This window comes from Rattus norvegicus, chromosome 2, assembly GCF_036323735.1.
Source record: "Rattus norvegicus strain BN/NHsdMcwi chromosome 2, GRCr8, whole genome shotgun sequence".
Taxonomy (NCBI): domain Eukaryota; kingdom Metazoa; phylum Chordata; class Mammalia; order Rodentia; family Muridae; genus Rattus; species Rattus norvegicus.
The window spans coordinates 199,699,570-199,716,306 of record NC_086020.1 but is presented as its reverse complement, the minus strand read 5'-3'; the positions used below and the strand labels follow the sequence as shown (position 1 = coordinate 199,716,306).

Sequence of the window (16,737 nt, the reverse complement as noted above, 5' to 3'; positions counted from 1 at the left end):
AGAATCTGAGAGGATAGTCGGCTCAAGTCATTCAGCAAAGGGGTAGCTAAAACAGGAAAAAATTAAAATAACATCAAAGACTTTTTTTAACCAAGACTAGGGAAGCTTCTCTTTGTGGCTCATGGGGACCGTTTAGTTGGCTTCTATTTGCTGTTAACTATCTGGCTGTATGTAGACAAAAACTGTGGAAATGTTAGCCTTTGACCTAGAAATTTCATCTTGGACAATGCTGAAGAAAATATCCCAAGGCAAGAAGTCATCTGGACAGAAACATGGTGAGTCATGATGCCTACAAGAGAAAACCCGGAAGTATCCTGAGGGGCCGGTTCCAAATGTGGAAACCATATTAATAAGGTGGAGGTTCTCTTTTGCCCAGCCACATACTATTTTATGATCATTTCCTATGTGGCTTTGAGAAGAGTACAGAGGGGAACGATCTATGTTCTTCTACCATCTCTCCACAGCCCAGGAGAACAGGCCCTGACAACACTAACCACCCTAGTTCTCAGAGGCAGGATTACATGAAAACTTACCAACAGAAGGCTCTGAGCCAGCTACCTGAGGTACATTATCTCCTCCTTACCATGAATGGTCTTGGGAGCAGCTGGCCCTGAGACAAAGCTGAAGGGAAAGAGAGAAGTGAAAGAACTTACTCTACACCACAATGCTTATCAACGGTGAAGTCGAACGCTGGATACTAGTGTTCTGTCTTTTCTGAGGTCTGAACTGTAATGGGGTGCCCACCCTGGTCATCATAAACTAACGCTCAGAGTTCAGTGAAGCTCAGGGATCACCCAGCCAGCCTGTAAATGCAGCTGTTCCAACTCCAGACAGAGGGACGTTTGTGGGTGTCATTGAACGATAGCTGCCACATATAAAATTATCAGCCGATAAATCAACAGATACAAAAGCATGTTAAATAATTTTAAAACTGCGCCTCTCACTTTACCTGGAGCTGGCTCTTATGGAGAGGCTAACCAGTCTGCCTGCCCTCCAACTCCAGCATGGTGGTTACATTCTGCTTGGCGGTTACATGGGTCCTGGGGATCCAAATTCAAGTTATAATGCTTGCACGGCAAGCACTTGACCCATTGAACAATTTCTCCAGCCCTAAACAACCCTCTGCAGTACCATCTCAAGTAGCACAGGCTGGCCTCAAACTCACTGAATAGCTGTAGGTGACCTTAAAGGCCTAATTGCCCCTGCCTCAACTTCCAATGTGGTGTGATTACAGGCATGTTATACCACATCTGGTTCATTTTCTAATATTATAAACATATCCTTTAAACCATATAAACTGGACAGCAATGTGCTTGCCTTTAATCCCAGCACTAAGGCTGCAGAGGAAGGTGAGTCTCTGAGACTGAGTCCAGCCTGGTCTACAGATGGAGTTCCAGGACAGCTAGGGCAACACAGAGAGACCTTGTCTCAAAACAACAACAGCAACGGCAAACTGGATAAGAATGAGTTAAACCTTTCTTGAGGTCTAGGCCCTTACTATTTTTAGAAAAGGTAGGGAGGATGGCTCAGAGAATCTGGGTCTGGGCTTTGCCAAACCAAGTAAGTTGATCAAATCTACACACATCAGAGGCCTGAGGCTGCTCAATCTGCAAATCAACTGCTGGACTAGAATTATCTTTAAAGACCTTCCAGAGCCATCTCATCTGAAATCTGAACAATGGCTAATGGCTGCAATGGTTCACTAAAATAGCTGCCTCGTTTCTGGCACCTGTGTAGTGAGTGCATAAAAGGCTGCCGCAGCCCCCGTAATCCAACATTAATATGATTCCGGGTTCTCAAGTCCACGATTTACAGCTTTGAATACTGCCAGCTTAAATTTCAGCTACCCCTCCTGTAACTTTCAGCCCATAATCGCTTCCTTTTCCTTAAGTAGGTTTAATGAATGGAATCTATATCTGCATAGCTTCTCCATCCAAACACTGACCCAAACACATTATATGCAATACTGCAATTACTTTCGTCCCACCAACACTTCGATTACATGTCATGATCTCTGTTTTATAAATATGAAAACCAAAGAGCCAGTCAGTTAAGCTGCCCAGGGCTGTAAGCATCAAAGCTCTGACTCGAAGGCAGAAAACATCACAGGCAAGGTGAGGTCTACTACAGCCTGTTTCCTTGCACACTTAGTAGAATGGTGAGTTCATTAAAAGTCTTCCAGTTGAAGTCAGAATCTAAGACCTCTAAAGATTGTCATAAACGATGTGTAGCTTGATAAACAGAGTTTAATAAATATTTTATTTCTTCCTCTATCAAGAATTGAGAATATTTTTATCACCATTTTCTTAATACATTATTTTTTTTCAACTAAGCTAATTTTGTGTAAACCCCTGGGTGGTGGGCCTTAAGGTAGCACGTATAAGCAAGAATGCCAAAGGGCTTATTGTTAACAAGATAGGTAAAACATTTGAATTATTTGCAGAAGTTGTTGAGCCATTTATTAAACTTGACAGGGAAAACACATAAATTCTTACCACTCTAGATGTGCAAGAATCCAGGTAAATTGCTTTTATCTTTCTTATTATTTTTCTCTTCACTACAGCCACTAAGTAGAACTATGTATTAAAAAAAAGCTTGAGAATTCAATACGGAGAATTCTGAGCTACTGCACAAGTAGAATCCAGCTTCTCCATGGGGCTAACACTGAGGTGTGCAGTAACTACGTCCTGTTATTATCTCTGGGAGAAGCCACCGCTTCCGGGAGGTGCTTATTCTGAGCTGCAGAACTCAAGCCTGGTGGAGGATAGTTGCTGTGTTTTACTGATTCTCCAAGGGAAACGTGTAGAGTGTCCCCACATTCTCAGCCATCAGAAATAATGGGAAGGCAAACATTGCCTCTGTGTCTGACTGACTAAACACATACTAACTTTCCTTAGCTAACAAATGCTTCATCATATTTGAAGGTCAAATGCCGGAAAATCTAATAGCCCCTGCTAAACCTACCTCTTGGAGTATTAGTAAGTGACAAAATTATTCTTGTGCCACCTCCCTATTAGACATTACATCCCCAACTATAAAAACACTACGAAACTGAAGAGATGCTGTGAGGTGGTTGAGAGAGAAAGAGTCAGCATGGGTAGCTCTGGAACCTGGGAAACATAACTGGGGACCTTCTAGTTCATTAACTGTGCTCACTCAGTCACCGTAACTGGACTCTGAAGACCAGAAATCAGAAAAGGCACATCTAGCGTAGCATCCTATTTTTCATAGTTGAACTTATTATAGCACCTGGAACTGTCTGGCATTCTGATTTATTAACTGTCCCCTTCAAGACCAAGAGTCAGGAGGAGGGGTTGGAAAGTGCATTCTCACGTCACTTGCAAAATTCAAAACAGTTGCTACTTCCCTATCTGTAGTAACGGTCACCTTGTGGAAAGTAGGATAGGACAGGCTGGGGACAAGTCTTGACTCACGAAGACAAGGTAGTTATGATAATAACAAGCAAGGCTGGAGACAGAGTTGGGGACTTGAGTTATCTGGCATTTAGAAAGCTGGGGTTTGTGGTGGCTGAGAATTTGCAAGTAGAGTTTTGCATTTGCCCACAGTCCGTAGTCTGAAACACAGACGAAACCAAGATTCTATTGAAGATACTGTGAGGTAGAGAGAAACAACAAAAAGTTACAAGGAAGATAGGGGTTCGGAGTGGGGGTTCAAAAGGTCAGTTGTGCATGGACTTAGGTATATTTAGCTAAGACTGACACAAGGACAGAGGGGATGTCCAATAGCCAAACAGCAAGGGGAAAATAACGCTGACAATGGGTGACAGGAAATAAGAGGTGACAAATCTGAAGGTAAGGGGAGGAAGGGATCTTCCCTTTCACCCCCCTACATTAGACATCTAGGAAACAGTTTAACTCTATTTATTCCCTTGCCTTTCTAGGAGTTGTCTTGAATATCCTGAGGCCACTGCTCACATACAAAGGCTAGCTGCCTTAATGTCTTCAATGTCAGTGCAAATGGCCATTAAGGACATTCCATCGCTACTCAGAATGACTGTCTCTCTGGCATTACCAAGGTCTAAATGTCATTGCGCACTCTTCTCTTCCCACTCTGCTTTCTTTCTCAAGCCTTCTTCCTCTCTAGTAACCACTCATGTCTCCATCTTCTTCCTGATCTTGTCCAGCTGCATGCATTCCTGCTCGAGCTTGGACTATCCAACGATGCACTTCCTTTCTGCATTCTTGTCAAAGCCTGACTCTGAGGTCAAACCTATTCTCTCCCTGCCATCCAAGAGCAGAACCTTCATGGGATTTATTTCTATGATTTCTGCGCCAGGTACATACAAAGTACTCTAAGACACATGCACATAAAAAGGAAATCAATTTTGCAAAATATCACACACACACACACACACACACACACACACACACACACACACACACACACACACAATGATCAAAACATTATCCATCCATCAAAGAGTTATCTGTCTACTTTAACTGGCTCCATTGTCCTGTTTGATGAGGAGGGGATTGCAGTCAAATACAGGATACAGGAAATAGAGTCAGGAAGTGGATTTTACTTCCCTTTGAGTGTTCAGGATCTTCCACAAAGTCTAATAGTCAGCAGACAACTTGATGGTTTAATTAACCAACTCACAGACACTGTTTACCAGGAAGACAAGGCCAAACAGAAACCAGGTAGCCCCCAAACTACCATCACCACAGACGTTTATTTTTAAATATGCGCTCAATGCAAAACCATAGAGTGTGATGTCCTATTTGCAGAGCATACCTTGCTATTGCCAAACACTTTGTCAGACATTTCCTCATGCAGATCACCAGATAGCCCACAAAGTTTGGCAGCAGGAATGGGAAATTTTGCTGAATTTGGAAGTAGGACAGTTGGACTCAAATCTTGTCTTCACCACTTCCTGTCAGGATGACATTGAAAAAAGCCCTTCAACCTGGTGCTCATCCCCATTTCCTCCTCTGTGAAGCAGTGATAAGATCATCTTCCTGCCTTACAGACAAGACAGTGGGGAGGGATAGCAGAGATGAGAAACAGCGGACCACCTACTCTGCACCAAGTCATGTAATGCATTGCTTAATTCTCACCTCAGTCCTGCAAAGCTCCATTCACTACTTCTTACTCATTACCAGAGGACACCGGGAGTCAAAAGAAAAGTAGCTTTCCCAAGGTCATCCACTGGAATTCAGCCACTTCTGCTTAACCCCCTGATCTTCATAAAACCGTAATGTCTTCAAAGTGAGACCAAATCTACAGTGGCTGATACTGTTCTAAGACTATTGGTGGAGACAAAGAGAAACACTCGGTGACTAAGGTCACGGAGTGTGTCAGAGACAAGGATGGAACTAGAAGCTAGCTTTCCCAATCGCTGACCTTTTGAAGCCCTTTCATTTAATCACGCTGCCCCCAGGACTCAGGAAAAGACATAGAGAGACACACTGCTTATTTATTCAGACCAGCTGTTCCAAGTCTATTTTAAGATAAGCACTTTGAAAATCATGGAAGGTTGGTATCAAGTGTATCATTAAATATTCCATATTAACTGACCCTTTGGAGAATTCCCATGTGAACAGCACATGCTGTTAACTTCCTATTATGGAAGCAGCACAAAGGCCAACTTCTGCAACACATACTTTGAAAGGACACTCAGACAGCAGCACAAAACACAATTCTAATATATTTTTTCCCGAGGATCAAATGCAATGACATTTTGCTGAACGTGGTTCTGTCCACTAAATGCCAAAGACAAAACAAAGCCAAATATAGATTAGATTGGCCATACCACTATGCATAGTCTGTCCTCATGAGCACTAGAGATTTTGAGAGATGGGAGAGGGCCTATAGAATAGTATCACTCCACATAATGGGCATATGAATTAATAAGTATAGTTAAGCACAGAAGACAGAGGGGACCATGTCATGACATTCATTTAAAGCAGTGGTGCTCCTGGATCCCAGGTAGATAAATATAAGCATGCCTAACTCCAGACTCAGCATTAAACCATATACTCTGCCCCACCTGTCACAAAGCACAGTATTAACTGGCCCTCATTAATTTCCTACATTTCCCTATATGATTATATTCTCTTTGCCCATCAAGCACGTGCCAAATGTCTGACCCTTCTTTACTCTGAATAGTGAGATAAATGGTATCAAATCATTCAAATGCAGCATTTGATACCTCGAACCAATATGACACTTCAGTATCTGACAAGCACAGAGTGTCATTAACAGCATCTGCAGACCAACCAGAGAACACTCCAATGAGGTCACATCAATGCAATCAGACAGCAATGCACTTAGGCAGAGAAGACCTCTCTCTGTTTCATGCGTAGCTTTGCCAACAGCCCTAGCTGGAGACTTGAGTTCATGTTAAATGTTCTAACTGAAACCTTGACTCCTCTACAAACCACTTTGTAGTACACATAACTAATCCCCTCCAGGCCTCAGAGTGTTTATCACTCATAGTGTCTTCTCTTCAAATAAGAAAATATGTGACAGGTGCCTCCTAAGTGAGACTTAGAAGCCTTGGGCAGGCTTCTGAGGAAGTGGTGGTGATGGTTATTGTACAATGTCTCTGCATCTACTGTGCACTTGTGGCCAGTCACAGACCTTGCTCCCTCAGGCAGAATGCTTTTTGGTTAGGTCTATTTTAGAGACTAAGGCAGCTCAAGAAATGGCAGGTTCCCGTCATTTTCAAAAAGTCTACTCAGTTGTAAAATAGGAAGATAATATTATCTGCAGTGGTCATCAACGGCACTGGTATCTGAGGTTTATAATAACACAGGTAGAGTTGAATCCGTCACAAAATTCATATAGTTATCTTTGAAAGGACAGTAAATGAATAGTCATCATTTTCAATCCATTAATGAACTCATGTTTACTTATGTATGTCTATTAATTGTGATTCCTTGTGTCAAATCCAAACATACATTATCATACGTTAGTCTATGACAGGCTCAACCAAGTCACAGCATGACAGGGAGATGACCCTGCCAAACAAGGCATACTGCACTGACCCAGCCACACCGGGTTACTGCAGCATATACTCAGCCACGCCCGTAAGGGGACTCGGGAAAGACCCCTGAGCCAAAAGAGCGCTGGCCCAACTCTTTGAGCAAAAGAGGAAGAGCTCTGGAAACAAAGAAGATGGCACCCAAATGTGCACACTGGCCTTTAAAAGCACAGCTCATACATGAAAGCATAAGAGTCAGGAGTACCAAGGAGGAGCCTTACAAGACGGAACAGGGCCAGACCATGGGTGCTTATACACTCTCAAAGGATTCTGGAGTTCATCGGAGGCCTATCAGGAACCATCAGAACAGTTGGAAGGAAGTTCATAACCACTTATCTTCCCGAGTGATCCCGGTCAAAACCAGAGTTGTTCTTCATCACACTCAATGTTCATCAGCGAGTCTTAGTGATTTTCTCTTGAAAGTATACCCTGAATCATAATGGAAATGACACGTGTGCTTGCGAATGAAAGGATACAGAAGAGAACTGAGGAGGAGGAGGAAGAGGAGAAAGAGGAGGAGGCCCCTGAGGAAGGGTAGAGGAGAAATTTTCTTTCTTTTGTTTTGTTTTGTTGTTTTTCCTGGAGGACTTATCATTCACTCATGGCACAAGAGAGAATGGACCACCTATGGGTACAAAGGCAGACATGGGAACTGAAGAGAGCCTTCCTCTGATTTTGTCTGTTTTCTCTGCAGATCAGAAAGCAACAGCCTCAGTGCAAAGGAATGATGGGGGGAGAAGAAAGTGACAGAGGATACATGAAAGCGAAAAGGAAATGCACTAAGAAGTCACCTTGGGCAGCCAGAAAATAAATGACTAGAACAGTTCTTAAAGTGCTTAGTGTCAAAACTCCTTCATAGTCTTTAAAACACTGGCTGCTGAAATCTATTAGCAGCTTGTGTTTGTGGCAGTCACATATCAATGTTTGACTGAAGTTCTCCTTATTCGCAAGTCTATAGTCCATCAGGAGTTACAGCAATAGCATCAGTAATACGCAGCCTTCAGAAAACTCCAGTGGGAAGATGCTGTGTTAATATTATAAATGAGGTCAGACTTAAGGAATACACAAAGATCTCTCTGAAACTTCATGGAGTCCCAAACTTTGAGAACACCTAGTCTAGATCATCAGAATTGACACAATAGGGTAGATTGGACCGCTCACTGGAAGTTTAGAGATCATGAACTTCACGTAAGAAGAGTCCCTGTGGTATGGTTTTCTCCCATCACCTTTAGCAGCTCAACCGTAGGCAGGAAATAAGTAACAGACTGGGTTTAGCGAGGGTTCTGTTTACCCAAAGGAACATGATAAATAAGCGAAGGCAGGGAAGTATTCGGAAGGTTCTGGAAAGTGAGCTGTGTAGGAAGGAAGCAAAGCCTTGACGGCAGTGAGGAGGTGGTAGAGGCAAAGAGTTCAAAAGATCACTGGATTTTAGGTATTAACAGAATAAGCCAGAGAGAAGGGGGCAGTGATGGAGTGGGATGCTTGAAACTGAGACACCGGAGGGGAACTGGTAAGAAACCAATTCAACAGCCCAAACTGAATGTGATCTCTCCCAGCCTCCCAAGCACAACTTAGGGTCCACATTCAGAGGTCCCAAAGGCCTGTCCATGCAGGTCTTAACTACTTCTCTAGGCTTCTATATCCCTCTCCAGCCTTTGACTCCCCCCCCCCATTTCTGGTCTCATTCTCTCTTGACCCAGCTCTACCCACAGCCTTGTCCATGCCCAGTATCACCACAGCTAATACACTGTGACTGCTGTTGTGTTTTCTACTATAACCAAGCTTCACCCAAGAAAGGACGGAGGTCAAAATGGAGGCAGACATAAGCTGCCAATGCAGATTCAGAGTCCAGAGTAAAAAATTAGCACCATGCTTATCATGAGATGATCCAAGAAAGAGAATATGGCCTGAATATAACTAAGGTTGAAGTGAACATGTGCCAAAGGAATGTTTCCACAAGAAGAGCTGGCAAAGAAAGCGGGGCAGAATAAGAGCCGTAAGAGAAATGCTGAGAGCAGAACATGAAGGGAGGAGGAAGGGCAGCGGTCAGGTCCACCATAGAATTTATGAAAAATGATGAAAGGGAAGATCTAGGGATTCATACATTGCATAAGTCTAATCTACACGACAAATTCTCCCATTGCAAATATATATATAATATTTATATTTACATATGATATATAATATATATGAAAGAAAAGCACTCTCAATGGCCTCAACCACAACATCCATGGGATGGTAGCCTCACAGATAAAGTTTCAGTTTCTGTAAACCCTGATTGAGTCACCAACTGGGCCATCAGAGCAAATGTTTAGAATATGGTATCCATGTTGCAGGAAAGGGCAATGATCCACGTGGACATTACAATCCCACAGGCAGAGGATCCAAAAGAACAGTTTAACAGATAAAAAGGTAGCTGACGTCTGCGAAGATGAAATAATGACATTATTCTGAGTGAATTGGAAAAGTAACCAAGAACCATTCTTCTCGAGCAATGAGAGCATTGTGTCCCTCCATTCTTTTTAAGCTAATAATCTATACACACCACCACTTTATGTGGGAGACAGAAAGTACAGGCATGTAAGACACACAGTGATCTGAAGTGATACAATTATAGGGTTGGTAAATATATGGTTATGTGCAAAAGAAATAAAGCTCTTCCTGTAACTCTAGCAGTAACATAAAAATGACACTGGGTATTAGCAGGTTGGAACATTAACCCTGGGTACAACAATCAGACATGCTTTAACAAATACCCCATCACCAATTCTCTGCTTACTGAAGAAAAACATGAAATGTAGAAAAAAACGTGGAAAGCAGTAACCCTTGACTTGAAATGGTATTAGAAGAAAACCTTTAGGAACATATTGAATTTATATTAGTTATGCTTGCTCACAGGCAAATATGCACACACGTGTGTATACATATACAATAGTATAGTATACAACTGGCATAACATTTTATGTTTTGTTTTTTGCTTTTGAGACGCGGTTTCAGATAGCCCAGTCTGGCCTTGAACTCCTGATCTTCCCGCCTTCAGTTCCCAAATGCTGGGATTACAGGTATAAACCACAATACCTGGCTTGAATCTGTATAAATCCAAAGGTGTTTTTAGTGGATATAAAATAAACTCTCTAAACACAAAGGAAATGACTTCTTTTTAACCGTTTTTCTCTACTAGCTACTACCTCAATTTCCTACTCTCTTTTTAACCTCAAAGAAACATTTACACCTAGAACCCTGTCCTTTCCCAATCTCTCTTCTCCTCCATATAGTGTTTGCCTTCCATACTATCAAACTTCTCTTTTGTCAAGGTCACCAAAGAACTGTAGACTGTGTGGATCTCTACTCTGTCCTCTGGGTGGCTACTGGACATTGAAGCATACCAGCTTCTGGTCTTCCTCCCTTTCTTTCTCATATGTCCTTATCTCTAGAGCTTCGAATGACAGCTCTATCACTCCAGCAGCTCAGGCCGGACTCATGGAGTCACCGTTGATTCCCATCTTCTTCTCATACCCTCTCAGCTGAGCACAGCAGTGTAGCCAGCTGGTCCCCACCCTCCAAATGCAGGCAGAACTCTACCGTTCACCACCCACCCACCGCTCCTGTTCTAATCACGGATTCCAGGCCTTTTGTCTGAATGGCATCACAGGCCCAAGCCTTGCATCCTTGCAAAACAGCAGCCAGAGTGATCCTGTTAACAAGGTAAGTTGGGTCACATCGTGACTTCCCTGTGACCTTCCCTCAGGGTGGAAGCCAAAGTTAACATAAGGAGCCCCATGTACCCATTGTCTCCCCCAAATACATTCCTTCTCTTCCATCCTCCCCTCCTCCAGCTTCCCTGGCCTTCTTGTTAGTCTAGTGTGCCTGGGGCCAGCTGCCTCAGTGTCTTCCCATTTGTGACCCTCTGCTGAGAATATTCTTTTGCTTCGGTTTGGTCAGGTTTGGTTTCAGACACCTACATTCCCTGGCTCCCTTCAGGTCTCTGCCTAACTATTGCCTTCTTGGAGAAGGCTCTCTTACATAACCTACCTTCTCTGAAATGGCATTTGTTCTCTTACGCAGCTTCAGATGGCCTCGTTGAACATTACATCACACGATCATCTATTCCTTTATTGTTTATCTCCTCAACACCATGAGCATCCCTTTAAGGAAAAGACTCTATGGCATTTGTTTGGTGCTTTAAGTCAGTATCCTAGACAAGACTCGTTGTAAGAACAAATAACTATTTGTTGGTGGAACTCTTCAAGGAGGAACAATTCGTCTTAAGATAATTTCAAGTTTCTCCAGGCTGTATATAATGGTCATAAACCTCACTAAATATAAGAATACCATTCCAAGGCATAGGTTGGCCCAAATAAATAAAATAATACTTCTGAAATATTCTCAGCAATTACAAATCTCTGATTAGTTTTATACACATTGAGGGAGCTCTTTTTAGCCACTAAAAATGACTTAAAGACACTAAGCCCATCCCTTTTTCGCAAGGGCACAGTGATCAACAGAGCTCCTCGATGACCCACTAATGTACATTATATCCCAGCCATACTACTGTTTGTGATGAAAATCAAATCTGTCTAATATACACACATATGAAAGCATTGAATTTTCAGTGTTCATCAGAAATCACTTAACTTTATATTAATCTTTATAACAGCCCACAATAAATATAAAACAAATGTGGCATTTACTTTTTGCTTTGTTTTGTTCTGTTTTAGCCAAGATTTGCCTGAAACTCACTACTTAGTCAGGGTGACTCTGAGATCTTTGTCCCCACTGCCTGAAACTTCTGAGTGCCAAGCGCTCTAGTAACAGGCATGGGCTACAATATGCATGTAACCTCCCTGTGCCATTATGAATGAAAGCAAAACCTGCATTAGTATTTCCTGAGTATTTGTTTCTTATTGAAGGTCATCATCTTATCGAGAAGATGACACCAGAGAGAAACTGTGCTCCACAGCTCGGAAGAACAATAAGCAAGAGAGGTAGGCCCTCCTTCATGTTTCTTTCTGCTATGAAGACAAATAAACTAGCTTATGAATACTGCGATATTCCAACCTATAATTGAGCAATCATTATTTACAGTGTTATTTGTGTTTTAATGCAAACATGACCAAAGGCTGGCAAAGGGGAAATAGAATAACACCCCACTTGCTGGAATAAACACCCTTATTAAAAGAGGCTGCTCATTTTATAGCGGGGGGGGGGCAAGAAGCAAAATGGCAAATAAATTCCCCTTTGCTAGCATTTGTCAAAAATTTTTCTGAATACCCCAAACTCAGGGTTCATCTTCCAGTTACTCCCCACCCTGAAAGCTCCCTGTGTCATAAGGAAATAATACATTTCAAATAATTATCTTCAACAGAAAAAAAGTCAGGTATAGAAAGACCAACTCTTGGAAATAGCAAAAACCAAACAAAATAGTATTAGGAAGAGCATCTCTAACTTCAGAAGAGCAAGTTCTGCTGGGATGTGGTCACATTTGGGAGCTAGAATTGTAAACAGAGGAAAACATGGTTATATAAAAGGTAGTTGGTGCAACCTATGGGAGGAAGCCAAGCAAACCCTTCCTGAAGATACAAGGACCTGGAAGGAGGCAGGGGATAAGGCAGAGTGGGTGCTTGGAAAGAAATGGGAACACCTCCAACACAGGAGACACCCAAAACGCCAAGGCTACGGCTTCTTCCTCATGCACTACGAAGACAGCTGATAGGGTAGGAAACTCAGAACCAGGAATACCAGAGCCTTTCCCAAGAACGTTACATGAGGCAGAAGTATTTACAGATGCTAGCAGAAAGGAACTTGCAGGTCTTTGTGATTTAAATTTTAATTGTATCCTGATACCCAAGAATAACATTTTAGGTTATTTTGCTAATAATGAACATTTACTACATATGTGCTGAGTATTGGGGGCATGTTATATGACACCTTATTTCACAGAAGCATTTACTAGGTCTCGATTCATGATGTAATAAAGGCCTATACTATGCAAATGTATATACCTAGCTCTTAACCTCTCTGTAGTGGGGCTGAGAATAAAGAAGGATATAAAACCAGATGGCTCCCACTCAGGACTAGCTTTTCGGGACCATGTTCTCCCCAAGTTCATCACAGGAGAAATCACTGAGTTTGGAATCAGAAAGCTCAGAGGTGGGCTGACTTAAAAACTCAGAAGAGAAATCTAATGAAAAGCCATTTCACTGCCCTACTTACCTCATTACGATCTGGTGGTTTATTGATATCAGTGTAATAATTCCTTGAGGGCAAGTATCTGGGTATGTTCACTGTGGTGGCCTCAGTGGGGAATAGAACTCTTAGAGAATCGTGCCTGCTCCTTCTCATTAATGATGCTCATAAAGATCCTCAGTCATCAATCCGACCCCATTATAGACAATGCATTTTAAGAGAATGAGGAGAGCATATCTGACAAGATCCCATTCGCTGTTACCAGTCAAATAAAGGTTTGCATGTCAAAAAGTGCTCAGCTATTCAGGAAGAAAGGGAGGGAAAGAGGGAGGGAGGGAGGGAGGGAGGGAGGGAGGGAGGGAGGGAGGGAGGGAAGAAGGAAAAAAGGAAAGGAAAGGAAAGGAAGGAAGGAAGAAAAAAGAAAAAGGAGAGAAATGTCATTATTAAGGACACTTTAATGAGTAACTGCTGGAAGTTCTAGAAACTAAACTCTAGGGGATATGCGCAGCACGAAGCATCAGAGCACAAGAAACCATGCTGTTACTGAGACTACTAGTCAATGGAATTGGAGATGTAGGAACTCCTGTGAACCACATGACCTTATTCCTAACGGTAACTCAGACAGTATGGAAACAACCACTGAGCCCGTCCACAGGATTGTCTATAGCTTCCACAGGATAAGCAGTCACCCATCATTCAGGTTTGTAAGAGAGTCTAAAATATTTGATCCTTAATGTAAATACATGTGGCGCCCACTGCTTATATGTTTGCTCTTCTTTTCTTGGGGACTGCCTACCAACAGGTCGAAGGCGGATCATCAGGGGACACAGAATTTGAAGTGAGCATCGACCCTAATGAAATACTGATAACCAGGGCAGAGTGCGGGAGTTCCTGCTTTAAATATGAGATTATTAAACTGCATAAGGTCATTTCTTCCTGCAAGGACACAGCTCTGGTTAAGTGGCTGACGCTCCGAATCATACAGGGCCAGTGCTAAGATATGTCACTAAAAGAGCTCTTTTCTTTCCTTTTTAAGTTGAAAGGTTTTCTTTTTCTTTTTCGTGTGTGTGTGTGTGTGTGTGTGTGTGTGTGTGAGAGAGAGAGAGAGAGAGAGAGAGAGAGAGAGAGAGAGAGAGAGAGAAAGAGAGAGAGAAAGAGAGAAAGAGAAAATAGAAGTTCTGAGTTGCGTTGAACACCCTCTGAACAGAAAGTTTCTGACGGGCCAAAAAAAGCAGCACTGAGCTGCACTGTGGCTTTTTGAGCTGTCTCTGAGGAGACCACTGTCTTCCATGCCTTCCAGGGCTGGATTTTAATCAGAACTCCCAAGGAGGTGGCTCCAAGCAAAGCTAAGGCCGCAGGAGCCCGAGTGCCTCCATGCTACCTGAGCACAAGACCCAATGAAAGAAAGCAGAATCTCCAGAAAAACTTCTCACTTCCTGCAGCTGGTGAGGGAGGCTGGACTGGCTTCACTTATGTTTTCAGACAAGCTATAAACACAACCTTCCAGTCTGCTAACACGGGCTTAGGGGGTCGGGGAGGGAAACTTCAGGAAGGCTTTCTGTGTCCCGCTTTTTTTTTTTAATTTCCTCTGAGCAGATAACGGTACCAAACGCCGTCCACTTCCTAGAGTCCTCATGTATGGCATAGTTCCTCTTTCCAGAACGTGGGGACCAAACGGAAAGCAAAAGAACAAGTCGAAGCAAAATTATCCCATCACTTCATCTCATGGCTTCTCGTTGTTATTTTAAAGCCGGATCCCTCTTTGTTATCACACACACACACACACACACACACACACACACACACACACACACACGCACGCACGCACACGCGCGCGCACACACGGCGGGGGAGGAGGGGGAACAGGAAGGTGAAACAGCGTCCTAAGATAACTTATTTCTCCCCGCCTCCCAGAGACCATTAGGATTCCATACACCATCTCCCGATGCAAGGCTTTAGTTCTGCTTAGAAGCTAAATCATTTCAAGGCAAGTGAGGAGAAGCCCCCAAGCTGAGAACTGAGAGGCAGGGCAAAGCGGAGCGCACCTAGATGTTTGCATTTACACAAAGAAATTATCCGGATGATTAATGGGAGCCTCTGACGGGCAGCGGGGTCGCGGGGTGGCCTCCATACCTGGGACATCTGGGGTCTCAGGTTGATCTCCTTCAGATTGATGGAGTGTGGCCGCAGGTTGTTGAGCAGCTGGCAGAGCAGGACTCCATCGCGGAGGGTCTGCGCCAGGTCGAACACCTGCGCCGAGTCCCAGGTCACCCGGTGGTTGGCGGGCAGCACTTTGCAGTGGATGAGCCACTGAGCGCACTGCTTCCACGGCTCCATGTCCGACGGCTCCGGGAACCGGCCCGGCCGGGGCGGGCGGTGACTCCGAGGTGGCTGCCGCGAAGCGTCAGCGCCCCGCCGGGAGTCTCTCTGCCTTTCTGGTGAGGGCGCCGCAGTCCGCAGCTCCGGGACGCGGCGTAGAACTCGCCTCGGGTCCCCGCCCGGATGCGCCGCGGCCCGGCCGCCGCTGCAGCAGCGAGTGCCGCGCGCTCTCGGTGCGCCCCGGCTGGCTCGGCTGAGCACTGGCTTCCGACTCGCTAGCCTGGCGCCCCGCGACTGAGCATGCCCAGCGCGCCTGGCCGGTCTGTGCGGTCCGCGAGTCCCGGGAGGCGCGGGTGCGAGCGTGCCCGCCGCCCTGGCTGGGGGTCGGGGACTGAGGGCGGGGCGGCTGGGGGAGGAGCAGGCCAAGTTGGGGCGGCGGCCACAAAGGGGATCCCGGCGCCCCCGCCCGTCCGTGAACCCTCAGATGCGCGGGGCTTGCACAACCCCGGGGCGTCCAGGGATTAGCCCAACGGCGCGGCTTCCTAGGAAGTGTGGCTGAACACTGAGATTCGCAGGGGTGTCCCCCAGGACACCCTAAACAATGAATGTGATTTAAATTAAGAGGGTCTCAGAAGAGCCGCGGCTTAACTGGGACACAGGGAGCCTGGAGAAATAAGATGTGTGCACCCCGCGGCATCTGGAGAACGCAGCGTGGAAAGTTTGTGATCGGCCCCTGGATCCGCCTCCTCCAGGTCCATCCTCACCCCCTTCCTCCAAGTTAGTTTGTTCTGAGGATGTTTTGACACCTTGAAAGTGAGTGACGTGGGGACAGTTGCAGCTTCAGCCTATGTGGAGGGAAAGAGTTGGGTTTTGCGTACCTCCCAGTCTAGGAACTGTTCACTAAAGCAGTCCTGCACCTTTTGCTGATCCTCAAAAACCTGCCTGAGAAAAAAACAGGCCAGTGACACCGAGGCAAGAGCGCGCATGCGTCGGAGGCTTGCCACCAGGTTTGAGCTCAAATCGCTTCAGCACTGGGTCAGCATATTTGGAGAACCCTGGGGAAAATTGGAAAGTGCACCCCCTACATCAACTCTGTCACAATGAGGCAAGGCACTCCCTGTTTGTTTTGTTCCCGGTGCCCTACAAAGCCGAAAAGGGCGCTTAAGCTATTTGTAGCAATATATTACTACACTGAACCCTGACAGCTCCCTGTAAATGCCCCCTCT

At 44.6% G+C, this 16,737-nt stretch overlaps 1 protein-coding gene across 3 annotated transcripts in view; it reads right to left on the bottom strand.

Annotated features, from left to right (window-relative positions):
* The window catches only part of Vav3 (vav guanine nucleotide exchange factor 3), a 342,484-nt gene extending 326,038 nt beyond the window's left edge, over nucleotides 1-16,446 (bottom strand). For 2 of the 3 annotated variants that reach the window (XM_017590775.3, XM_063281659.1), the window contains exon 1: nucleotides 15,326-16,446. In XM_017590775.3, coding sequence (XP_017446264.1) covers nucleotides 15,326-15,529 — 204 coding nt within the window. In that variant the 5' untranslated portion in view covers nucleotides 15,530-16,446. The remainder of the gene's footprint in view (nucleotides 1-15,325) is intronic. The other variant, NM_001191714.1, reaches the window with a different exon arrangement.
* Nucleotides 16,447-16,737: the final 291 nt, after the last annotated feature.